The 26,848-nt window shown below is 42.0% G+C and overlaps 1 protein-coding gene across 2 annotated transcripts in view; it reads left to right on the top strand.

The window, feature by feature from the left end:
* The window catches only part of PLXNC1 (plexin C1), a 73,212-nt gene that overhangs the window by 38,117 nt on the left and 8,247 nt on the right, over positions 1–26,848 (top strand). For both annotated transcript variants that reach the window (XR_015706444.1, XM_087765371.1), the window contains exons 15-27: positions 1,301–1,400; positions 2,452–2,553; positions 2,941–3,044; positions 6,955–6,996; positions 7,491–7,615; positions 8,186–8,384; positions 9,781–9,927; positions 17,411–17,588; positions 18,804–18,907; positions 23,159–23,213; positions 24,325–24,356; positions 24,445–24,552; positions 26,499–26,662. Coding sequence is in view for 1 of the 2 variants with exons in the window: in XM_087765371.1 (XP_087621497.1) it covers positions 1,301–1,400; positions 2,452–2,553; positions 2,941–3,044; positions 6,955–6,996; positions 7,491–7,615; positions 8,186–8,384; positions 9,781–9,927; positions 17,411–17,588; positions 18,804–18,907; positions 23,159–23,213; positions 24,325–24,356; positions 24,445–24,552; positions 26,499–26,662 (1,460 nt within the window). In the remaining variant the exon portion in view is untranslated. The remainder of the gene's footprint in view (positions 1–1,300; positions 1,401–2,451; positions 2,554–2,940; positions 3,045–6,954; positions 6,997–7,490; positions 7,616–8,185; positions 8,385–9,780; positions 9,928–17,410; positions 17,589–18,803; positions 18,908–23,158; positions 23,214–24,324; positions 24,357–24,444; positions 24,553–26,498; positions 26,663–26,848) is intronic.

Raw genomic sequence — 26,848 nt, forward strand, 5'->3', positions numbered from 1 at the left:
ATGACAAGTGCAGAAAGTCAGGTGTATTAGTCATGGGATGATTCATGTATGTAGGCACCAATGCATTTCAGCCTTAGAAAAGGCAAATGGGATCCTAGAAAGGCTCGGACTGAAAGTACTTTGTATAGGAACTGTGAAAACACATAAACAACCAAGGGAAAAATACATTTGATGGAGGAAATAGGTCTGCTTTGTCTTCTGTTCTTTGTAGCCCCAGAAATACGAGGGCTGTGTCCTTCCAGTCCTGTGGGGTTTCTTTGCTCACTCATGTCCGTGTAGCTGTGAAGTAACGATGCAGTTGGCAGCATCCAGCTGCCCTGGCTGCTCACCTCCTGTGACAAGCCACTGATTGAAATCACCAGATCTCTGCCTTCCCTGCTGTAACCCAAAATAATTTCAACCCAACTCTCCTTTTCAATTATCTCAGGTTCATTTCTATCCCTGGCACTTGGTGGTATTCTTTTTCTGTGTCACAGCGTATTTTTACTTCTCACTTGTTTATAGTCTTAGCTACCCTTTATTTATGTGCTTTCACAGTCCTCTTTGAGATCCTCCTTTGTGAAATTTCTTCTGCCATAATTATCAGTGGTGAATGCCTCAGTTTGGCATCTGGCAGACTTCAGCACTTTCGTGTATTCCTAAGAATTAATGCCTGTCCTGCCTTTGACAAGCCCAGTGGCTGTTGGGGGATGTTGTACATGTACTGTATGTTGTATTTGTTCTTAAGCGGACCTTCAGGAACGCCCTACATCCTACATAAAGAGGTTGAAACTTCTGCAAAGAAATAGGGAAGAGGGCTGTGGGCCAGGCATCTATCAAAAATTTTACTTCCCTCATTATTAGCGTGAGTCTTATCTTACTTTTCTGCTCAGCAGAGTAACACTGTGAGTGCAAAGGAATGTTTTTAACTGTCAACGTGTGCCTTCCTCGCTTCAAAATGCCAGAGCGTTTAGCAGCGATTCTGAAGTGCATGAGCCACTTGACCAGCTGGAGGCTAGATCTTGCCATTCATTTGTGCGCTCTAGTTTGCAGTGAGAGCAATGGCAAAATTTGGTGCTGCATGAGGACCTCCAAATTTTTCTCTTGTCGCTGCTGTTACCCTGCTTAAACATCAAATACAGTAAAAGTTAAGTTTCTGCGGTTCACATATGTTTTCCCGAATTGCTCCTGTCTTCCCGATAATCTGCAGAACCAGGGTCCTTCATACGCCTCAAATACATCTTTTTTTATACATTAAATGTCGTTTTAAGTACTGATATAATACCTATCCTCTATTAACACAGCCATTATTTTTCTTCAGGTCAAATTAGGAAATTTTGAGCATGAAGTCAAACCAACATCATCACACATATATTTATATGTTCTTATTTTGCTGCCTATCATAGTGTGTGTCATTATAGGTAAGTACAATAATGTGTTTTCAATTTTTGATTTGCTGAAGGGTATAATCATGAAACATAAACACATATACATACACACATACATGTTTGGGACTGTCACAAATAGCCTGGTGGTTTTCCGCTGTTCCCGATAAGAGTGGACAAAGTTAACTCTGGTCTGGCGGTGAAGTCTGTCTTGTCAGACTACAGCATGTTACAAGACAGTAGTTTTGGCTGTTCTGCTGGGATTCTTCACCACCGTTTAGTGAGGCAAGCCATAGGACTGACTCCTTGTGGCACAAATGGGGCCTTTCCAGCTGTCAGAGCTGGGCCCCCCTCCTGTCCCTGGGGCAGATGTTCCCTAACAAACTGCTTATCCTCAGGCAGTGTGTGTGGTGCTTCTGCTCAGTCTCATTTGGATCATTCATGAATTTGTAGGTCATTACTAAATTGAGGGGGTAAATAGTTATCCTCTCCTCTTTCTGTCACTCCTTTTTTTTTTTTTTTTTTGAATGTTTTGACCTGGTTATATATTCGATAAATTTCCATTTATTGTAATAAATTTAGGGGTTTGTTCTTTTGTTTGGTTGGGTTTCTTTTTAAAAAGGGCATTACCTTTACAGGAACTGTATCTCATGCCTTTACTCTCTCAAAATACGTTTTAGAGAAGTTAACAATTTGGAAGTGGATTTCTTGTTCAAAACAACTGTTTTTCCTGCTTAATCAGTGCAACTTTCAGCAGGTTGCTAGTAGTAGAAGCGGTTGTTAGATTCTGTGTCTCACTGTGCGGGTTGTACATAGCAGGGTGTGCTGTACTTTCAAATAAATTTGGATTGACAATTCTAAGACCTTGTTAAAAAGAACGTTTTTTATTAAACATTGGGGTTTAGATCCAGATAAATAGAGCTCATGGGTACTAGCACACTGACAACAGTAGAAACAGTAATCCTCCTGGAGAGTGCAAGTGTTTATTAATCTTTCTGTTTCTTAAAATAATATTAAAATATGTCTTGTATAGGGGTTGTCTGTTCTGCAGTTTCTGTGCTCAGAATCTTTTTTTCTTCCTTTTTAGTGGCATTCATAGTTACTAGATACAAATCCAAAGAGTTAACTCGTAAACAGAGTCAGCAACTTGAACTACTGGAATATGAGATTCGGAAGGAAATACGGGAGGGTAGGTCTAAAGAGCTTTATAGAGCTTAAGTACAGCATAATTTCTGAACTGAAACTGTCAAGAAGCTCATATTATATAAACATTTTAATTCTACAACTGTTAGAATATTTTTGTGTTGTATCAAAGTTCCTCTTTAACGTTGGTGTGCACTGCAGTAGCAGACAGCATTGACCTAATAAGATTGCATGTAATATTTCCTTCAACACAAGTGGGAAAAAAATGGATTGGTACTTTCCCGCTCATAAGAGCTTCAGCTAGAAAAACAACCCCTCTTCCCTGAAAACTGTTTTTTTAAGGAACATCTATTGGGGCCAATTTATAATTGTGAAGGTGATTTTATGTCAACTAAACTAACTCTCTGGGTGGGGAGGGGGGGTGCTTTTTCAGGATTTGCTGAACTGCAGATGGATGAATTGGATGTGGTGGATAGTTTTGGAACCGTTCCCTTCCTTGACTACAAACACTTTGCTCTTAGAACTTTCTTTCCAGAGGTAAATATTTGAGTCTTTCAGTTGTCAGTCCTGTCTAATAATGAAAAAGCTAGGACGGTCAGAATCAAATAACTAAAGTAAATACTACACAGTAATTGCACGCTGTTTTCACAAGAAACTTTTCTTAAATCAAGAATTACCAGAGAACACTTCATGCTATACATCTCTATATTTAACCAAGCCTCAGTGCTGTAGATAAAGCACCGTTGTTGAATTTTCAAGGGTTGTGTGTGCATCCATTTCTTTTTTGCCCAGCCTCACTAAGCTGCTTGCCTTTCAGGCCATCCTAACTAAGCTATAATTTATCCATTGCTTTTTTTGTTCTCATGCTTTCACTTTCCATGCTATAGCTAATTAAAGTAATGGTCAGGCTAGCTAACATGCTAGCTAACATCATGACACTTTGTAATTAGACTTGTGGAATGAAGAAGTGGTTCTAAGGTCATGCTGTCTTTTTACTTCAAGCTGCTAACAGAAATGGTAAGACCTTGATTCAAAGGAGTGCAGGTCAAATGCTTTAAAATTACATAAGTACTTATGGGCTGTCCAGTTTAGAGGAGGACATTTTCATTGTTCTTTGGAGCAGTTTGTGCCACTGTGTCAGAGGACAAAAGAGGCCTTCTCTTGAATGTTTTACTTCTCTTGCTATTTTTTTGCATATGTGGCCCATTACGATGCTGATAAGTGCATTTGCCACAGCTTCCAAAATTATGTCATGATGTTAACCAGTGCTTACCGGCATTTACTAATTGGCAGAAGCTGTGATCTCAGCTGGTGATATTTTGCTGTGTAACTGACACCAATGAGTAGAAACCCTTGGTTAGTGCTGTGGTGTTTTAGGGTATAGCTGGTATGTATGTGAATTTTGTACTAGTCTTTATGTGTTACTCATCACTGCTGCGGCCCAGTCCTGCAGTCTTATCTGCACACTGCTTCACTTTATTGCCATGTGTGATCCCGCTAAAAGCTCATTGTGATGAAGTTAAACGCATGTCATAGTGCAGAATCAGGGCCTTTTTTTTGTACAACACCAAATACCAGATACTAAGGCAGAATAATATTTAACAATTACATATGCATAGTCCTTGTACACTTTGAGTCCAGTTCTCACACCAAAGGAAACTGGGAGTATCTCTTCTGGTACTGGTGTGATGTCCCCAGTCTAATTTGTATGGGGTCACTAGGAGGTTTGAAGAAAGTGGACCAAGAAAACCTTACTTTCTGCATCTCTTTCCTTCCAGTTTGTTTTGTTGTCAGGCATATTAGCATTAAAATAGTGGTTTTATTTTTAGGAATATGTCTTTTCCTAGTGATAGTCCCCTGTCAAAACAGTAACAATCTGTAGATGCTGTCTGGGTTGAAATGCTTTGCTTTATGCAAATAAAAAGGAAAGAAAAAAAGGCATGAAGTCTGCCACTCTGTTGCATTATGATGTGAGGTCAGAAAGGGAAGGGCTCCTGTTTTGCCTTGGCGAGTCTCAAGCCACTGCACGTCCTGGAAATTATTCCAATTAGATTTTGTCTCAGTTTGAAGTACTGATACCACGAAGGTAAACTTGCCACTATTAGCTCTCTACAGACATGCAGCATCAGGCAAGTTATTTAACGTATTGTGTACCGATTTTTCCTGCCTAGTACTTATCGTTTACATTGCGGGAGTGTCCAAACATGCCTTGTGCTGTATGAATGTGGTAGGAGACCAGTGCTCTACTAAACAAATATTACAGATGAACAGAAAAGGCAATGGGGTAGTAGATTGAAACCGAGTGTCAGAAGGGTTGACAGAAGGGTCGAAGTGACAAACCACCGCTTCCCTCACTAACCTCATGTGTTTGAATGATGTCCATATTGTACTCCCTCTGCCTTCCAGTGCGTTCGATGGGTTTTGTCTCATCTAATCTAAGGTTTTTAAACACGGAAATCAAAGCTGTTCACTGAGCATCTTCTGTAGTCAGTGCAGAGACAGGCAGCTCAAGAAAGTGAGTCATCCCGCTTGCCTGAGACATCTGTCTCAGGACAGGATGAGTTGCTTAAAGAGGGAGTCAGATACCTACAATTAAGAGTGATGGACCCTGTCTTCATTTTGAGCTTCTCACTTCCTGCTGCTTCAGTTTTCTATATTTAATCTGGCTTGATAGCTTTTGTTTTGTGCTTAATACTTATAGGTGTTAAATGGATATTACATCTATTCTTAAAATATTCCTTATGTTCAGCCTGATTTTTGCTTTACTTGTTAAATTTGGATTATTATTTCTGTTTTCCCTCAATTTCCCACATTGTTTGGTTTAATGCTACCATGCTTGTTTCCTGTTCATAAGCACTTTTAACCTTGAACATGGTTCCCGTTGTTTCACTCTGTGTGTGTGTGGTTTTTTTATTGGTAGGTGGTGTTAGGGATGCTGAAGAAGTTCTGGAAAAATGGGAATAGCCAGTGGAGGAAGAGGAAGAAGAGTATGGTAGGGGAGAAGAGAACAGGAGGCATGAGGAAAGGGAGGGGTGAAAAATCAGATAAGTAGATGAAAAATGAGATGTGAGCCGGCAATGTGCGCTTGCAGCCCAGAAAGCTAACTGTATCCTCGGCTGCATCAAAAGAAGTGTGGCCATCAGGTCGAGGGAGGTGATTCTCCCCCTCTACTCCACTCTGGTCATACCCCACCTGGAGTACTGCATCCAGCTCTGCGGTCCCCAGCACAAGAAAGACATGGACCTGTTAGAGCGGGTCCAGAGGAGGGTCACAAAAATGATCCGAGGGATGGAACACCTCTCCTGTGAGGAAAGGCTGAAAGAGCTGGGGTTGTTCAGCCTGGAGAAGAGAAGGCTCCAGGAAGACCTTATTGCAGCCTTTCAATATAAAGAAGGCTTATAAGAAAGATGGAGAGAGACTTTTTGCCAGGGCCTGTAGTGACAGGACAAGGGGCAATGGTTTTAAACTGAAAGAGGGTAGATTTAGATTGGACATAAGGAAGAAATTCTTTACTATGAGAATGGTGGGACACTGGAACAGGTTGCCCAGAGAAGTTGTGGATGCCCCATCCCTAGAAGTGTTCAAGAGCAGACTGGACGGGGCTTTGAGCAACCTGATCTAGTGGAAGATGTCCCTGCCCATGGCAGGGGTTTGGACTAGATGATCTTTGCAGGTCCCTTCCAACCCAAACCATTCTGTGATTCTATAAGGAAACTAGGGGCTGCCAGCATCACAGATAAAGCAGATGACAGTAAATGTTACTAGTGTGAATTTGTTGCTCAAGAGTGCTGCTTTGGGAACACACAGCTGTGTTGGGGCCTTACAGGCTGTAAGAGTCAGACAAGAGGCATTGACAAGGTATTTGAGAACTGGGGGCTTCTCTTTGTTGTGAGAGCTTTTGCTAGGACTGGATGTGTGGTGGCAGCTGTGCCTCTCTGGAGACTGACAGCATGGACCTCCTGGAGAGTTCATTAGGGAACATTCATGAAGTGCCTTGAAATGAATGGAGGCAAATGAACTCAAGTGTCACTCTGTTACAGAAACCCCGTATACCAAAGGCTATCATTGCTGTCCAAGAAGGATGCAGCCTGCAGCACCCCTTGCACACCAGCACATGTGCAGATGAGGGTAATAAACAGCTTTTCCTGCAGAGCATTAGTTGACTGCTGTGCTAGTGTGGCTCAGCACCACAGAGTAACACACACAGTAATGCTGAAGTCAATACCAGGTCATCTTTGAGAGTCTGCTTTTCAGTGAACCTTGGCAGCACCTTTGCAGAAGTTACTGTGTAGAGTTTTTATATTGTAGCCTCATTAGAAGCCAGCATTTCCATTGTTTTATTTCAGGTTTTATGCTATCAGGAACATGCTTGACGTGTTTAACGTACATGTGTTAGAAACTTTTGGTATACATAAGAATGATAAATATCACCTGTCTTATATTTTAGTCAGGAGGCTTTGCATCCATCTTCAGTGAAGACATGCCACAGGTAAGTTGATGTAGTTTGATATGCCTTAATTAGTAAATATGTTTTCAAGAGTGATTGTATCCCGTATCTCAGTGTTGTCCTAGAACACATCAGATTGCATTTTCAATATGTTCCCTTTCCCCCATAAGGAAGGTTACATGAATTTATACATAAAAAGAATTTGCTGTGTAAGATGCTGTTATCCAATGTATATTATGACTTATTTAAATAAAATAAACAGAATCTAGTCATGGGAAATGACAGGCAAACTTAACTATTGGCATTACTTTGTGTATATGACAGAAAATGCATGCTTTACATGTGTGTACTCCGTGTTGTACACAAATGCAAATGCATCTTCGGTAAAATCCTGAGACCCATGAAATAAATGCAAAATTCCCACTGATTTGAATGAGGCCAGGATCTTATGCCATATGCTGCTTACCGTTTTTCTGAGCATTAAGAATCCATCAGAGCCAAACTACAGTTTGCTTATTTTTGTTTAACTGTTCCAGAGCAGAGACCAAACGAGCAAGGATGAAAGCTTCAACATGTTGCATGCTTTAATTTGTAACAAGAACTTTCTTGTTACTCTCATTCACACCCTTGAAAAGCAGAAAAATTTCTCTGTGAAAGACAGGTATAGTATGATTATGCTTATCATCTTCAAGACAAAGAATTAGCAGGAAAAAACAACATGGATTGTAGCACAAAAATGTAATTTCTGCTTCTTGCAAAACAAACTTGCATTACTCCAGAGCATTTTTCCATCTTCTCCATCTGCACACACTGAGGAAGAAAAAACATTGCGATTAAAACAAGCCATTAAAGAGAAATCAGGATGTTTGTACATGTAAACAAAGAGACAAAGGAGCGGGAAAACTCACTTCAAAACTGTAAACACTTCCTGCAGTTAGATCAGCAGTTCTACAGCTTAGAACTGTTCTGTTGCTGAAGAGGGTGTTGTTCTGCAGAATTAAATTTAGAGACACAAATTCTGTGTTTAAAAAATAATCACAAGAGCAGATGGACTTGCATTTTTTTATACTTTTGTAGATATCAGTGGACAGTTTCTGTGCCTGAGGAGGGAGAACTTAGGATATGAACTGCACTAAAGTGTGTTTCATTTATTAAAGATGACTGGGAAGAGAAATTCCAAATATTATAGCATTCCTGTTTCCCGCCCCCCGCCCCCCCTTTTTTTTAACAGGTGCTTGTTTGCATCCTTCTTGACTATTGCACTACAAACTAAGCTAGTTTATCTAACCCATATTTTGGAAGTATTGACAAAGGATTTGATGGAGCAATCAAGCAATGTACAGCCTAAGCTCCTGCTCAGACGAACTGAATCTGTGGTAGAAAAATTACTGACAAACTGGATGTCTGTCTGCCTTTCTGGATTTCTCCGGGTACGTGTACATCTTTTCACTATCTAAGATAAGCAAAGAATTTTTTAAACTGATTTCTTCCCTAGGAATTAGAGGGATCAGTTTAAAGCATTCAGTCTAACATTTGACATTATTAACGTGCACTCTTCTAGTTTAGGTGACTTAACTAGCTGTCATCAATGGGATGTAGGAAAAGAGCGCATCTATAAGCGATGATCATGTCATTTATTTGGCTGAGATTTGGGTAATTTTGCAATTCTAGCATATCCTTTCCTCATGTCAGACATTATTTCATCTCCGTGAGATGTATTGTGATCATACTAAAAGACTGACACACTTGTTAAAATGCAGCTATACCTTTCTATGCAAGCTGTTGGAAAGCTACCATGTAATAGAGATTTAAGGAATACCATCTTTTGGAAAACTAAACTTGTTTCCAAACTTTTTAACCTCCAAACAGCATTGCAGATTTCAAGAACTAAATGACTTCAAGTGGAAACAAAGTATGCATTTTCTTTAGTTTTACTGTTTGTTTATTTTAGCCACTTGGTAGCACTTCATTCTTGGTTCCAGTGCTTGGTTATGCTTCCTATCTCTCTTGCCAGCGTGATGGTATCGCACTGTTGGTATCACTTATATCAGTCCTTGCATTTATACAGCAGCAGAGTTGTCTGAGGCTCAGCAGCTCACACCGGTTTCCTGAGACCCCAGGAGAGAGCCAAGGAACTGTCAGAGATGTGTTCTCGATACACCAGTCATCTTTACAGAGCTGTGCTAGTGAGATGCCTTAGCCAGGTTGCAGGAATGGTGTCACGTGGAAACAAAGATCCATCCTTCCTTTCTCAGGTGCTTTTCTGAAGCCTGGAGTTCGGGCAGGAGAGGGAAGCCCCAGTTTCATTCCCTCTTTCGCTGATACACCAGTGTATGTCCCACCACCTTGCTCCCAAGGCTTTTTTCAGAGAAAACAAGGGGAGTCGCCAATTCAAAAGGAAACTAGTTGTTAGCTTGTTTTCTCACAAGACTGAAAAAGGAAGACATAGCTGAAGTATACGTGTGAACACATGCACGTCTCACCCCCCACCCGCTCTTTGGTGGCACTAGGAAGCATCTGCCAGGTGGAGCAGGAGCAGCTTGCCTGTAGTATGCTTGTGCACAGCAAGGGGCTGCGAGCTATCTTGCCACACGCTCCAGCTGTCCCTTGCTATTTGCATGAGGCTTTTGCGCTGAAAAGCAAAGGATGGAGGTTAAACAAATAACTAGATAAATCTGTTCAGAGGGATTTTCTTTTCTAATTTCAAGATAACAAGTTAGTTAAAAGGAAATAACTTAATTTGTTACACTTGATTTTTTCCTAGTTATTCATGCCCATTTAATGCCCATTAATAAACATGTTCCTTGCGTTTGTTTCATGTCCTAGGAGACGATTGGTGAACCTTTCTATTTGCTAGTGACAACCCTCAATCAGAGGATAAACAAAGGACCTGTTGACGCGATAACTTGCAAAGCCCTGTACACGCTTAACGAAGACTGGCTGCTGTGGCAAGTGTCTGAATTCAAAACAGTGGTATGTTTGCCAGTTTGTGTTCCCTCCAAACACGGACAACTACAATGTTTTCTCTCTTTCTAGGAAGCTAAATTAAGGGTCTTAGACACAAAGGTGATGGTTAAGTACCCAGATAATAAAATTGTTATTGCTGACGAAGTTTCAAAACACAGTAGAGTTTAACTAGCTGGCATTTCACCAATATACATTTCACAAATAGCACTCACTCCTCACTTCACAGCATGCCTTAATCGCCAAAGGTTAGGTTTAATGAAGTCTCAGGGTATTAAAATTCCTTCTTATTTTAAAGTGTACTAGAAAAATATAAACATATGCTTAGAATTTAAACTAAATTACACTTTTCCAATGAATGAAAGAATGGAATGCAGAGGTTTTATTTTTCTATTGTGTTTACTTGTGACTAATCTTCAGGCAGCAATAATTTGCTGTGGGTTTCCATTTTATTAGCTCCAAATTAGCAAGGTTACAGTGTGATGGATTTTAATTAGTTGTTTGGTTAAAAACAAGGTATCTGGGAAGCCTAGCTAAGTTTCTGAACTTTACCATAGATTTCTTGCCTTTCTCAAAGCAACTGCGAAGTGCTTCCTATTTCACAGTTACACCCAGAATTCTTTGAAAGCTGGAATTCCCTTACTGATTGGCATTCTGACACTGAGGGGAGAAGGGACAGCAAGGATTATTGCACTTCGGAGCGTGTAAAAAATTGTGACGTTTTGAGTAGGAGGTCTGAAAAAGGTTTTCAGAATAACCAGAGCGCTTTTTTCCCCAGAATTTCCAAGTGATTTTGAGTCTGACAACTTAAAAATCTGCATTTCCAGTCATTTCCATAGATTCCTTGCTTCTTAACTCCTGGCTTCTTGTCAGAGTTACCACACATACTTAGGAGTATGAGAAGTGCGACTGAATAGCAGGCTTCAGAGCTTGGGAGCAGAAGCTGCCAGGGCAACAACTGCCATGGCAGGGACACCGCAAGTGCCGGTGCCTTTGGAGGAGAATTCAGGCCTTTTCAGAGCCCATATCGTGAGCCTCAGGTAGGGCTAGACCTTCCAGGTCTGCCCATCTTCTGTTTTTGCAGCAAGAACCTGGAGGTCCTATGATGCCGCATAATGGAGTAGACTACGTGACCCTGGAAATTTTGGCTGGTCAGCAATCCGTTGGACTTGGCTCACTGGGTCACGTAGGAAGCTCACTGAAAGGACAACCTCTCTGCAAAACATTTCTGAATTGTCATTTTCTGCTGAAAGCTCTTGGATTGACAAATTTATAGTCAAATCTTCTTATAGCTATTTACAAAGCTGCTGTTGGAAGCTTCATTTGAAGGTACCTCAAGCTAAGTTACCACAGTGTGCATTTGGACAGGGAGTTTGTGACTAAAAATTGAATGCGTAATACCGTATCTTTGGTTTCCTTGTTTGTGCACTGCATTCTGGCATGCATTTGGGATCCAGGGTAAGTTTAAATGTATTGCTATATATAGCCAAAGGATACAAAACCCAGTAGTTATGCAGAGCAACAATTTTCAAATAAGCTCAATATGCCCGTTACTAGTAGACTGCACAGGAACATCTGGTCCTTTGGAATTGATTGACTTTTCTTATTTATAGCACAAATTCAAACTGAGAGCACCTTGGGGGGATAGCTGACTCTGAAACTGCTGAACACTGCCTTAAATACTTTTCCTAGTGCTACTGCTATGCATGCAGTTGCTGATCGGGTTTTGTGGGCAGCCTGCAGTGAAGAGGAGAGAGGGGAAGTGGTCCGAAGGACTCGGTATCAGTGGGGAAGGCTGTGTGCAGATGGATGAGGAAGTGAGAGAGCAGATAGCCTTTCTCGAATGTTGTTTGCTGCCTTTGTACTTTGTATTCCTGCTTTTAAATAGGAGATAATGATACTATTATAGGGTTAATAAGTCAGCTTTCCCCGCTAAGGTCCAGCAGTTTATTGGACTTAGTTGAGAAGGGGCTGAATGTTCCCTTCAAAACCATCAGAAAAGAAGAGAGGTTTGTGCAGTAAAATTACAGAGATGGAGCCCAAGGATGCTAGATCTGGCTGGACAGGGAAACAGTTTTGTTTGGTGTTTTGTCTAAGATTTATGCTGGAAACTAAAACTGTGCTGTGAAAGAGATTTAGGTGGAACAGTGAGGCTTTCTGGGCTGGGGAAGCAGGCCAGCTGTGCACGTTTTCTCTTCAAGAATACCATTTAACAGGATGCTAAAGTGGAAGGAGTCAGCTTTTCTTCTCTCACTAACACTGCTTCACATGCACTGCAATGACATGCAGGACCTGTGAGCGTACAGACAGGGAACCAAGTATTTTCTCCTTTCTTTGGAATAAAATATCTGCCTGAAGGATCGCAGGTTTTGTTTTCTAAATGGAATAAATTCTGAGCTGAGTTTTCAAATGGATTTGCACATTTGCTCACTGTAATTACATTCTGAGTCTTGAAGTATTTTGTTGGTATTTTATTTTGCCCCTTTCCACAGCCCCACAATAGCAGTATATTAAAACATACCTGTCCAGAGCAAAGTATAGAAACATAGCCAAAAAGAGTGTGATAGATACTGAAGCACATCTGCAGACACTCAGTGTCCAGATTTTTAAGCTATGTAGGCACTTGAAGACACAGGGATGCATCTGGTAGGGAGTTCAACTCTTAATCAGTGGCAAGGCACAAACAAGGGTGTAGGCGCTCTGCATGCAAATCTCTCCTTTCAGGATTGGGACTTCAGTTCCAAACCAATAAAAGCAGGATACAGACAGGCTCCTAAAAATCAGGGGGAGCTCCACAGGTCTTCTAAACACACCACTATGCAGATAAACTCTTGGGGCAGGAGAAGGAAGAAGCGCTGAGCATAGAGAAAGAAGGAAGGATGGGAGAGGTTTTCTAAAATTCAGGTCATTTGTAAGAGGGAAAAAAGAGAACTAAGAAACATGTTGCTTATGAATTGTATAAGAGCTGTCCCTTGGCTAGGCCCCGTGCCTTTTTCAAAAAGGCCATGGACCTTGGGACCAGCCAACCCCCTACTGTTACCCCTCTCCGCTGGAAAGGGTCACATATTGAACAGAGACGGGCTGCTGAAGTAAATACTCAAGCAGAGGGTTTGAAGGAAAGATGCGTCTAAAAGCACTGGTCTAGTATGAGCTGAGGAGCTGTGTGGTTTCATGCTGTGCTTATGTTTGAGTACTGAGAAATAAAACTGCCTTGAAAGAGACTTGGATGTCTCGTGGACCCTTTTTGCAGGCTGAGGAAGCAAGCCTGCTTTCTCACAGGCAGACAAGCAGCTGCACCCCTCGGTGGATAATTTGCCTAATGACTGATGAAGAAGCCTGGTGCACAGCTGAGTGTTAGCATTTCACTGAAGTGTTTCATTTTAAATAGAAAAGCTACACAATGCCAGCCTGGCATGGGAGAAGTTCTCGGTGGAATCTCTCCTGTGGAAAACCAGGGGAGACTTCTTCATGTGGTAGACTTGGTGCTCTGGCATTCTTTTGAATAGTCACGGCTTATTTTGAAAGGGGGATTTGGGCTGTTGAATTCTTTGCTGAAATGAGTTTGCATTTTTAGATGGGAAGAAATGATCTAATTCACCTGTTCAGCCAACAGCCTTTTATTCAAAGTGAAGCAAAGCCACATGGTGGAAGGTTGTTCAGCTGCTTTACAAGTTAAAAGAAGGGTGTTAAAAGAAGTGGGAGGGCTGTAAGGGAGTAAAAGCAGAGACAGGGAACCCAATTTCCTAATAAGACGCCATGGTTGTGGTATTATTAGGCACACTTTGTGAGAGATAAGGAAGCTATTAAAAGCATGTGACATATGGGGATTTTCGTCAGCAGAAAAGGACACAACAGCCCTCGCTAGGAAGCGAGAAGTGCAGATGTTGGCTACAGGAGAGTCTTCTGAATTAGATGCAGATTGAGTACCACAGGGTCGCATCACGAGTACAGCCCTTGCTTTGCACAGTGCCCATCTAGCCTAAATGTGACTCCTGTAGCACTTTCTATGCCAATTTGTTAGCTGTTCTATAACCTCTTCATGGGTAAGTGTTCTGGCTGCTACAGAAGGATCATATAATTAGTCTGATTTTTCCTGTTTATTGTATTTCATAGTCTGGGAGACAGGGGAGTAGGTTTAAGACAGTTTTGTTGTGCTGTATGTCATGGTGCTGTCTCCTGTACGTAAATCCTCTAACTTTTACCAATCAAAAGTTTTTCATGTTTTTTTTTCATTCTGTCTGTTAAATGGAAATATGCTTTGTTCAGATGCATAGCTGAATAGAGAACAGGGTAACGAATAAGAGCCCCTGAATATCCCAGATGATTTTTCTTTACTTCTAAGAAAATATGGTATTATCACATTTCTTTATTAAACCACATCTCACTTATTATCTTCTAGGGTTATTAATAGCTTTACTAAATAATTCATTGTTTGAAATTCATTTTCAAGAAAACTACAGATCTGAAAAACCATCTGTAAGCATTGTCTTCAAATGTCATTATTTCTGTCACTGCATGAGTGAAAAAATGTTTTTAAAATTTGTTCCTGTCTTTTAGCTAGGTTCCAAGCTAGTTCTTATGCAAGTAGTTGCAGATGCTTGCCTTGTTCTCCTTAAGTAGCCTTTTACAATTCTTGCAACCCATGTTAAACCTTTGCTGAAGAGCACTGTGACTTTGTGTTGCTAATCAGTAATTTCTAGTGCATGAAGTCTCAACTCTAGATATTACTAGGTTGAACCACATGTCCTGTAATTTCCTCCTGAATCTTTCCTTAAGTTAACTTGTATTTTCGTTTCCGTTGCAAAGTGAGAGAGCTTAGAAAAGGGCGTGATGTTTCCTCGTGACTTCCATGTGTCCTCCTGTGATTTCTCTTAAATGTTTTCTGATCTTCAGAGCTGGTCATAAAAGGGTTTTCATAATTTTACGGTAATTTCTGATTCTTTTTCCAGTTCTACACTTTGTGTCTAAATGCAGTGATTGTGACTGTCAGCTTCTGATGAATGGTTTCTAAAGCCAGGGTTTCTAAAGCCTGTTGTCAGAGAGGTTGAAATATGATTTATGAAAACTTCGGCTACAGAGGGAAGACTTAATAATAATTGGCTTTCCTAGCTCCCCATCAATTGCTTCATCACTTAAGATAAACTTCTGCAGCAAATCATATGAGCAAAACTGTCTGGTTCTCTTGGTTTAGAGACTTTTATGTGTTTAAATATTTCTTCCCATCTGACCACTTCTTTGAGTCATAAAGTGTTGTTGTTATCCTCACATTGTGGATACTTTCGATTAAGGAGTCCATAAATGACTTGTATTCTACCTACATAAAGGACGACTACTCTCTTTTTACAGTCCTGCCATCCTACAATGAGTTGAGCGGGGATGGGAGGACTCTCACATGCAAATAACTGAAGAGGCTGCATGTTTGTTTGCAATCTGTGTGAGAGCATGTGCTGAAAAGGAAATGCAGCAGAGAAAAAGAGTCTGTCTTGACAGTCTGAAAGGAAGATGAAATTAAGGAGAAGCAGGAACATGAATATTGCAGTGTAGGGATAATGTTAGGAGGAAAGGATCAACTAAAGGAAGGAATGCTTCCAAGGATGTAAAGAGAAATCAACATCAGTTAAAGTGTGAGTAGCTACTCCAGAAAGATCAGTTCGGAGGCTAGAAGAGACAGAGACTTTGATTAAAATGAGTTTTCCAAAGACAAAATACAGTTAGTCCCTGTCCACATTTTTATCCTACAAGACCATGACCTCAGGGCAGTCAAAGTCAAGGACAGAACTGCTGTCTGTTCAGTTGGTCTGTGGGCCTAACCAAGCATGACTCCCTCATTCCTGTGCCAATATATTTTTTACTAATTTTCTGCATGAAATCCCAACCTGAGGCATGGTATCCAGTCTGCTTCTCCTTCTGCAGGCACTGTTCCCACGTCTCATCCTCTTCCATTCTGTCTGTCCTTTCCATGGACTCATTTTCCTCACAATTAAACATCTTGGTGTCCTGATTAAGTTATTCTCAGTTACTTCAGTTACATCCTAGTCTTTGTTAAGCCCTGATCTTCATAGTTTTGCAACCCTGTTTTTAATACTCCATTGGCTTCTATAGAAACAGTAAAGTTAATTTATGTTTCATTGGACTACTTTTTTTCACTACCAGCATGCTGGAATTTGCAGGGTAATAAAGCAGAAAATAACATTCTACAACTATTAGTAACTACCCATTTTTTGGAGAACAGAGAAAAGTTGTCCCTGCAGCAACCTGGACAGAAGTTCTTTCCTTCACATGACAGCAGGGAGAAAAAATCTTTTTAGTTGCTTCCTCTTTCAATGATCACTCCACTGAGTCATACCTGTAGTCGTCTCATTTCAGTCAAAAGATATGTATTAATACCAGAAATGTCCAACAGCCAGAATGGTTTGTGTACATAGATTTTCCTACGGCTCTTGCAGTCAAGTGCCAGCACCTAAAACACTTGTTTTAATTCTGTCCCAAGACATCTCCAGCAGAACGTCTGTATCCATGTAGCTGAACGGTGATTTCTCTGCAAGGAGCAGGCTGCGGCACTGGGAATGATTGCGATTATTGCTCGGCACTAGCAATTCTGTCCTCCTCCCTTTTTCCCTGCCTTTTGGCAGCTGATCTGCCTGACCTGACCAGAAGTACGACCTGACTAAAATGATTCCCTGGAGATGGTCGCCTAGTCTCATTGGCACCTCCCTCTAGTCCATACTCGCCTTGTGTGCAGCCTAGCAGATGAGTTGTGTCCCAGCTAAGAGTAGCTGTGAGCTAAAGGGCAGGGGTGTTGTAACTGGATAGGTTGTGTGGGTGTTTGACCTGGAGTCATAACTAATAGAATAAATCAGGCTTTTGTGTGCAGATCTGGACCACTTTGGGTTCTGTCTGCTGCAACATGCTTTCCCTTTCCACTGCTTCTGCAGTAGCCCTGTCTCTGCTGTCTCTAGGGACATGGCTGTATGCAGACAGATACTGATGTCTCCAGGGGAGGTGTATTTTTTTGTACAATATAAGGCACTCAGCATAATCTGCTGGTGTAAATATGCATTTTAACACTGCCTCCTATCCACTCAAAATCAATCATGCTTACCATGACGACTTACTTAGCAACCTTAGCATATCTCTAGTTGCTTACAGTTTTGCTTTTAAGGCATTAATTTTAAATAAAATATCTGCTTTTTTTAGGATGTGCGTTGTCATTTTTCCTAGTCTCCTGTCTTTTTTTTTTTTTGGTAATTCACTGAAATAGATTTCCACAAAAGTAGAATACAAAATACACTTTTGGAAATATATATCTTTGATTCTTCAGACATGAGGAATTCTAAATGCTTCATTGTATAATTCCTTCAAATAATCTTCATTTGAAATAGCTTTAATAATAAATATGCTGAAAGTCTCTCAGGTTTGCTGTTAGGACTTTGTAGGTTTCCCATGCCAGGTGTTCCCTGTAAGTCAGAATAACTTGTGTTTCTTTCCCCAGACAGTGAACATTATCTTTGAAGAAATCCCAGAAAACGAGAGTGGAGATGCCTGTCAAACTATCCAAGTTAATGTTCTGGACTGTGACACCATAGGCCAAGCCAAGGAGAAGAGCCTTCAGGCTTTCTTTAATAAGAATGGCTTTCTCTATGGTCTTAAGCTGGATGAAATTGGTCTTGGTAAGAGAGTGTCACCATGTTATATTTTCATGGAGTTCACTGGTCTGTCTGTGGAGTTTTCTTGTTAGGAATTCCTACCTTTGGCTTTGATTTTTTTTTTTTTTTTTTTTTTTTTTTTTTAGCACTTAGGCAGAACATAGCTTTTATAAGGAATTTCTAGGGAAATACTAGATCATTTATGCTACCAGTTAGAACATTGGAACTACGTCTGCTTTGCTTCTGCAAGGACTTCATCATGCAGTTAACAAACACATGTTCTTTATTGAACATGTATAATTTATATGTTCCTTTTGTGAGTTAAGTAAGGTGGCTTGTCTACCTAAGTACAGCCGGTTGATAAATTTTATCAGCTGATGACGCGTCATGATTACCAAGCACTTTAGTCCCTACCTACAATCCCTCCTACCGCCCTTCCTTCCAACAGGCCTACATTTCCCTTGATCAGGAGAATCCACAAATATAGTTTATTTACAGTCAGATTAGGTTTATGTAATAGTTCGCGTGTGACTCATAAAGATAGGTACAGTACAGATGTAAATAAGGCCATTCCAGCAGATGAGTTGACCCACCTTTTCTTGTCGGGTTTTCAAGAGCCCAGGGTCAGATAAAAGCCTGTAGTTGCCACCATACCACTTCCCATGTGCTCCAACAGGAAATCTAACAAACTCTACATTCTTGGCATTTGTCACCTCCCGGACTTGCTCCCTAAGATACAGATATTTCCTCACCTTCTCAGACGCTATGTCAGCAAGTGATGATAATTTACTTTTGTATCTGATGTTTATATCCACCACCAGTGCCTGACCACCCTTCACAAATACTATGTCAGTCTTGTACAGGTCATTTTAGTGACCTCTTAGAAGTGGCTTGTGAAACCTTTCTTCTAGTCCCAATGTGGCCATAACAGCAGGGCATACTTGTGCAACAGAATAGCTAGATTAGGTGAAAGAGCCAAAAACTCAGCCTTGACCAACACAAAGTGAAGCACCAATAGCCTGCAGTAATGGAAGCCACCCAGGCGGTCACCTCAGAAAAGGAAACTGTAGTGTGGGAGTGCAAAACCACTCTCACGTGACCTAGCACAAGGACAGAGGGAAACAGTTCACCTGGGAACCACTGGTCCAAAAATAATGAGGTGTTGTTTTTCTTCACAAACATCTGTACAGTGAGAATGCCATTGGGTTGTAATTGCTTTTTGTTGTTGTCATACTGCAGAACTTGTGTCTGAGGAGCAGCAAAGAGAATTGTTAGATATTGATGGTTCCTCAGAAGTGATGGAGGATGGGATAAGGAAGCTAAATACCATCGGTCATTATGAGGTAAGCACGGAAGCCATACCAATGAATCGAGAAGCAGTTTCTCCTCAACTCCGAAATGCTGTCTGCACAGAAGTATCTTGATTGATCAAAATCTTGAAGAGATAGCTGAGCATCATCAACAGAAGGAAAGAAATGTGTGGCACACAACTCTCTTGCCAATGAGTCCTATGTTTCCTGTTACTTTTCAGAGGTTTGCTTGTTGCAGGGTTGCTTGCTTCAAGCGTACCAGGTAAACTGTTACTTCTGTTGAGATTTTCAGTTAAAACAGCATCTGATTTCAGTTACGAACATTGCCTTGAGTCTTTTCTAGTCTCTGCTGCTGAGTTTTTGTTGCACCATGAGCAATTGTTTACCTCTTTCCAGCTCATATTTTGATTGTCTGAACAGGCAGTAGTGATACTTGTGAAAGCTCATTGAGAGAATAAAAAGGACTGATGAGTTTGCTCGCTCTTCTCTTGAGACCTCCTGTGTCAGTCTCCTTCCCTTATTCTCTCTGCTTCTGCTTCCGTCTGCTGTCGCCATCCCCTCCACTGCCAATTCCACCTGTAAACCAGTTGTTTTCAATGCTGCAGTAACCTGTTCATCATTGCAACAACATACAAGGCTGCAACTGGTGGCAGAGCCCTTCTGGGTGTAGCACTTTGCGAAATCATAGCAAGCAGCATTGCCTGGCTAAGAAGTCTCCACTGACACTAGTCAAAATAGAGGTGAGAGGCTGGGGTAAAATGTGCAACAGATGATTGGCCTCAGGTGATATGGTAGCTCACATTTGGATGCTTACAGATAGATTTTTGGAAATGAGGTTAGTATGCTGAGTGTTTTTAGTGAGCTTTCTTCATGCCTCGCTGTTGAATTTGAAAGTCTGGCTCTTAATGTGATAGTAAATTTTTATTTATTTAGAAGTTTTGCTGGTGAGTGTAGGTCTGTGCCACGCAATGCAGTATGGTGCTGAGAAACCTGAGCCAGCCCTGAACACGTTTCTGCCTGCATGAGCAAATACAGTGCCGTCCACAGAGAGGAACAAGGACTCCTAGCAGGACTGTTTGTAGCTTGGGCACAGCACAAGGCTGCATGGATCTGGAGCAAGCTCATTTGCAGTCACTTTACAGATTTCTGTAGGCGTTTGTTGCTCCTTACGTCCTGGAGAGGCAGCCGTGAACCCAGATGTCCTGAGTCACCAGCCAGTGTCTTAAATACAGCTTTTCTGGTGGCTCTCTTGAATCTTGTCTCTAGATTAATGTGAGACTTCCTCCACTCCACTTGTAAAGATTTTGTAGAAATTAGGACATTGTGGTGTTGCAGTCAGAGTCTATGCAGCAAAGGTCAACGTAGATTTGAGTCTGATTAGATAGCTGAACTTCTGTCTAATGTGATAGTACTTACCCTCTTTGCTACAGGCAGCTATTGCAAGTGCTCCCTGATTTTACCTGGCAGCTTTTTGCACTTCCTGAGCTCGTGGCGTGCCGTGGTTCATGGGTGCCATACCTCATGGCAAATAAGTCTGCTCCAGTTGGTCACTGTCATCCCTGGGTATCTTTGTCCCAGCCCTTGTTTTTGTCTGAGGTTTCTGCAGACAAATGCAAGTTAGGCTGGAGGTTCAGTTGTTTTTGCAAAGCTGTAACTACACTAATTATAGCTTAGCAGCTGCCTTATGGAAATTGTGCTGTGTATCTCTGTTAGATATTTTAGTTCACTTTTTCTGACACTGACAAAATAATGTACGTTTTAGGCAGAAGCTTAGTGGCATTTTAGGCAGTGGCTTAGTGGCAAGTATTAGCCATTAGCATATCTAGTTTATTTTCTTGTATACGTATTAATGCGAAAAGGAATGTAAAGGTGTCTAGTTAGCAAGAAAAAGGAACGTTGCATACACAGTGTGAGGATACTAACGTTGCCTGAGGAATTCCAACTCACATTTCAACAGTGCCTAGAGTTTTGTGGCAAGCCTGAATTTTTCTTTGTGTTTGCCAGCCTTAAATGCTAGCAAGTAACCAGATTTTTGAAACTGGGAAGTACCGTCAAATCTTTTTAAGGTACTGGAGCATGAGGGTTGCGTTGTAAAGGTCCCAGAATCATCGATCACTCTTGAAAAAGCAAACCTAGTTTCTACACTGATTTTTAAAATGTGCAAGTAGAGGATGTTTGCATTTTTGTGTGGTGTTTCTGAAAGGAAAAAAAATCCACTGTACTCTTATTAGACTTCCATGTGTCTCTGACTTGTGTGTTCCTTTTGCTCTAATTTTTTGGTCCTAGTAGGGTTATTGAAGTGATTATTTATGAGGTCTGCACTATTGTTTGCACGAGAATAACCACAAGCCTTGACAAGAAAGTTGCTGATTATCATGATGTCCTATTTTCCACGCAAGAAGAGAGCTAGAGAACCACTTTCATATCTGCTGCCCAGTCACAGATCTCCAATTTCTCAACCTGTGGCAGCATCGCACGTTCCAGGAGCAGGCACAGCCCCAAAGAGTGAATCTGAATGTGTGATTCAGGGACCTCACTGTCAAGAACTGGATTATAGGGAGGACAGGAGGCCTGGAGAACAAGGAAGAGATGTAGAGCCACACTACTATATCTTCTGTTTTGCAAAGCAGATGTACTCCATGTTATGTGGATCTGAACAGATCTCGCCTCTCCCTGTTTGTCCCCCTCAGTAACACACCTGACAAAGTAAAGATGTTTTGAGGTGCCCATGGGAGCAGCCCACCATGAAAAGTGACTTAGGCAGCAGGACACAAAAAGAAGGGCTTTTTTTTTTTTTTTTTTTTTAATTGGATCACACTGAAAGAAACAGCAAGTGTGGCTGCTGCAATAATGATAAAGAAGGGAAAGCATGTTCCATTCAATGCTAAAAGCATCATTTGTCCCAGAAACAAAACCTGAAGTGGGGGTTTGGATCATGGCTGCACTGCACCAACACCTCTGGTTCCCGGAGGAAGGCATGGTTCTCCCTCTGAGCTCTGCCCGTCTCCCTCAGGACAGGAGCCAACACATTTCAGCGTTGAGCTGCTCTCCTGCTTCTCGGAGAGGAAGTGGAGGCAGCGTATTGCCCGCGCCGCTCTGGGAGGGGGTAAGCTGCTGGGTAGCCCTGTTCCTGTTTACCTACCTTCAGGGCCAAGTAGGAGGACTGTCTGGGTGTTTGTGTCACCCCGCAAGCTAGCCTTCGAGCATATTCCCACTTGCAGTGTGGTTTTAAAGTGCTCTGTGTTATCTGAAAGAGCTCTGACACACTGTATGATAAATGGAAACCCTGCAAAAAATCATACTTATAAAATAGATTGGATTTACTTTCCAGGACCAAGTGTTAGTGCAGATTTCTTTGGCGCAAGACAGAGCTTTTGATAGAGTATCTTAATGTTTAAACTGGTTTCTCACACCAGGCTGGCTGCCAAGGTTTAAAAAACACTTAAATTATTTTGGCAGACATCCCTTCCTAGAACTGGCCAGTTGTTTTTGTAATTATAGAGCGAAATACACTAGCACTTGGCAAGACCCAACATTTGACAGCAGAGCAGTGGTGTAGTTCTCAGTGAGAGCTGTTTTCGAGTTACTCTTTGACAATAAAAACATGACTTGCCAGTTTCTTTTAAAGATAATAGTTACCATCCTGGCAGCACTATAAATTCAGGGGAGGAAGGGGAAAGATTTTTCCTAGAAATCCCAGGGTACCTTGGTATGGATCTTGACTTTACGGTCCATAGGGCGTAAATATTTTGCTCAGTTTGAAAACAGTTCTTGGGAGCACCAGGCTAGACCCTCAACATGGCCCCTCCATAGAGGGGAATGGACTGAGCTGGAAGGAGGGGGACCAGAAGAGAAGACGTCCTTGTGTTCCCCTCCCTGCCTCACCTTCCTGTAAGATCCTATTGCACTGGAGCCAGAGAATTCAGCCTGGGCAATCTGTAGAAAGATGGGTGCAAGAAGCAGCACAAAGCAGTACACAAAAATGAAAATGTCCAAATAGGGGCTGAACCAGAAAAATCAAAGAAAGGGCAAGGTCTTAAAGGCCGGTTTGTTGGAAGAGCTGCCTTCCCACCTTGCCAGGTAAGGCTAGCAAACTGCAGCTGCTGCCCATGCCTGAAAGCCCGGCCCTGGCTGCCTGCTGAGAGCCGTGCACACCGTGGTGAGAACGAAGTGGGCTGGCATGCTCCTGCGCTGCCACGAACTTAAGGACGGAGGAAATGAAACTGAGGGTTTTGTGAATTCTAGACAGTTGTTTCAGCATGATATGTTTGTTTTTGCTTTCAGATTTCAAATGGAGCAACCCTAAAAGTGTTTAAAAAGAAGGCAAATACCCAATCAGGTAACAAAGGAACTGCAATGTAGTTAATCTTTTGTGGAGAATGGGCTGGGAACGCAGAGAGCTGAGCTATGACAGGTTGTATCTTGGTCAATAGGAGGTTAGAAAAATTGGCACTTCGATACAGCTGAGCCAAATGAAGAGCCATGTTACCCTGGCTGTGGGCCTCTGGCAGGCACAGTGGGCCTAGGAGGAGGGAAGAAGGGAAAGGACAGAAGGACTTACAGTCCTCAGAAAATGAAGGACAGGAAAAGCAGGGCAGGGAAGCCCAGGTGACACAAAGTGCTGACTGGTGAGACCAACACAGGGAACGTGCCCTGCTCCAGTGCCCAGCGTTGTGCATTACGGACATAGTAGTGCACTGTCCGGAGACAGGCATAACAAAAAAATGCAGTTTGGGAATTTTCCTTATTCTCTTGACTGTGTTTCTGAAAGCTTTGACTCGGCTGTGTCAACAGCAGGTCAGGAGTTAAAGGGTACTTACAAGGGATTAGTTCATCTCACCTACCCCTGTGATGCAGGTTGCTCCAGCCCAGATGGTGGCTCGGGGGAGGTGGACTTTCTGTAGCCCCTAGGGAGAAACAGACACTCCTAGGATGTGATTCACCATCAAAGTGGGCATCGAAAGTTAGGAGAGATGTGTCGCTGAGGTGCAAGTCACTGGGATGGCATTGCTCTCTCCCGCAGCAAGAAGGAGTTGTCTGTTCTCAGCCATTGCTTTCAGTTGTCTGTTCTCAGCCACCGCTTTCAAGCCTGACCCCAGCCCGCCTGCACTGAGTACCCTTAGAGACTAAACCAATGCAGTCACCTCATCTGCTGTCTGTTGTCCTCCTTTCAGAGGAGTCGTGATTTGCTGCCAGCTTACCCCAGCAGCAGATGATGATGCCCTAGCTTAGTGGTCCGAGCTACAGGTTGGCACTGGGGAGGTGAGCCAGGAGCTGTGCGTTTCTCAGAGGCTTCCCCCACGCTGCAGGCAGGAAAGCGTGATGCCGAGCCTGCTTGCTCAGCATCCTGGCATGCACCCCGCTGCACAGCCCAGAGCCCAGCAGAATTCACACGTTTGTAGCTGTGTGTTTCATTAATGCCTGTTTGCTCTCTGCCTTCTGTTGTTTAGATGTGGACTACTCGGATGAACACTGTCATTTGGTGAGTTCAGTCATTACACTGTTAAGTGGTGGATTTATTACTGAGCCGTATTTGTATCTGTGTAATCTCTCTAATCTCTTCACGACAGATTTTACCAGACTCCGAAGCAAACAAAGATGTGAAAGGAGCAGGTCACAAAGGAAAGCAAAAATTCAAAGTGAAAGAAATGTATCTGACAAAGCTTTTGTCAACCAAGGTAAACTGTAAAGGCCTTGTTTTGGGGGAGGGCTGATGTTAGGCTTGGCTAGTTTGGCACAACAGAAATAGAAATTAAAGCAGAAATTACGCAGACTTCCTGTATGTGCATCAAATGTTAAATAAAAAGGTAGCCTATAAAACTCGCTGTGCTAGCTGTGGATTACGACCATTTGCAATGACGGACACACATTGCAGGTTTTCTAATGCTAGGGTTCTAAAATTGTCTATTACTCGCACTCTCTATCTCCTCAGTAAGCACAACCTTTTTCCTCGGGTTAAAGAAAAAAGGTAGTTATTGAGCTTATAGAAAGTGAGTTTTGCCACTGAGTCCCATAGAGTGAGAACGATCTCTTCTGGAGAGACAGCTTTCAGTCAACAATCTCCTCACTCTCTACTAGAGTTTGCCCAGCTTAGAGACAACTTCCAAGGCCTGAGTTTCACAAAATACTGCCCGTGAAATGGTATCATTTTTTAGAGTCTCAAATTAAGCATCCAAAATAACTAGATTAATTTTGAAAACAAGGTCCTTAGGATTTATAATACGATTACCTAATTTATACAATGCTCATTCCTTAGGAATAAGCCCTGCTCTCTCCCTCCGGTAATGTCATCTTGTTTCTGACTTACTCAAAAGGGTTATAAAACTCTTTGCAACAGCATATTACTTAAAATATTAATCAGTGCGCAACACTGAGAGCTGTGCAATACAAGAGGCCTGAAGGGATGATGATTATGGCCGCCTTGCATTTAAAAATCTATCAGTCATTATTTAATTAGATTGTTGATAGCATCTGAAGTAATTTGGGACACTGCCCAAGGTGAGAGTGAAGACTGGTCATTTCTCATTAGCTGTGGAAACTAACATAAGCCCTTAGGAACTGCTGGAGTAAACCAGTAGTATCTTACAGTGGAAGACTGAAGTACAAAAGGAAAGATCAGGCTCTTAAGAAATGGTCCTTTTAAAGGGCTTTAAATTAGTTGTCTTCTCCAAAGTAGGATAGTGCTCTGAACAACAGTGCTGTGACATCCTTCACTGTGAAATTCCATCCGTGATGTGCCATGCACTAAAGGAAATTGCATCGAACCACCTCTCTCTCCCTCTCTCTCTCCTCCATACCCGCACACAGACACAATTACAGAGTTTGCCACATGAAATCAACTGGCCAGTAGTGCATCAAGGCCCTGGGATACACTTAAATCCTTCTTGTGGAGAGAAGGTTGGGCTGAACTGAGCTTCAGAACAGATGTGAAGAAAAAAAAGCACAAAACAGTGTTTTGCTTTGTTTGCCTCTGCTTGTGAATACTCTGTGACGATGTCAGTGAGTCCGTCAGCAACCAAGCCCTTGCTTTTGTGTGAGCCAAGTAGCTTCACTTCTCGATCAGAAACACCCAGTTTTCAGTTCTTCTCTCTAATATTAGTGTCTTCGTATGCCACCCAAAGCTGTTATCCTAGAATTAGATCAAGCGCTGCAGTCGCTTGGCTGTGAAGTGCTAATGAGCACGTGTTCAACGTGTGTCGCAGATGGCACCATGAAGACCAGTGCCCTAGAAAACTGGTTAAACTCCTTTTGCTCACCTCCCTCTTACTTCCAGTCACAATTTCCAAATGCCTTTAGCAATGGTGCCAACAGTATCCGAAGAGTTGATGTTGTCTTCGTTGGAATGAGTGATTCCGTCCACCTACGATTTATCACAAAGTTCACCGCAGTTCTCCTGTCGGTAAAGTGATAGGACACATGGCATTTGAAAGCAGCTCATTGTGGTGTATTTGTAGTTTCATTTTTGTTGTTGACTGTCTTGTTTGCCCATAACCTGTGGCCTAGATGTTTGCCACAAGCGTCTTGTAGTTTCTGTGTGTGGTTGCTCTGGGGCACGCTCAGCTCTCTGAGACAAGAAATCCTTTTCTTGTGTAATAATAGCACTGTTCATTTTCTTACTTTTCAGGTTGCAATTCATTCAGTTGTTGAAAAGCTTTTCAGGAGCATTTGGAGTTTACCCAACAACAAAGCACCTGTTGCCATCAAGTACTTTTTTGACTTTCTGGATGCCCAGGCTGAGAGCAAAAAAATTACTGACCCTGATGTGGTCCACATATGGAAAACCAACAGGTATGCCCATACGATATGCGCAGGAGTGCGTGCACTCTCCGAAAATGTAGTTGCAAAGGTGGAACAGCTCACCTGTGATCAGAAGAACAAGATTTTGGCATGTCTGGGTGAAGATGTGATTTGGCTTTGTAGATCCCAGTAATTTTAGTGTATCGATTGGATATCGATACAAGCCATCATAGCTTC

This window comes from Nipponia nippon, unplaced genomic scaffold, assembly GCF_047370975.1.
Source record: "Nipponia nippon isolate SJK-2023a ecotype South Korea unplaced genomic scaffold, ASM4737097v1 scaffold_3, whole genome shotgun sequence".
In the NCBI taxonomy this organism is placed as follows: Eukaryota; Metazoa; Chordata; class Aves; order Pelecaniformes; family Threskiornithidae; genus Nipponia; species Nipponia nippon.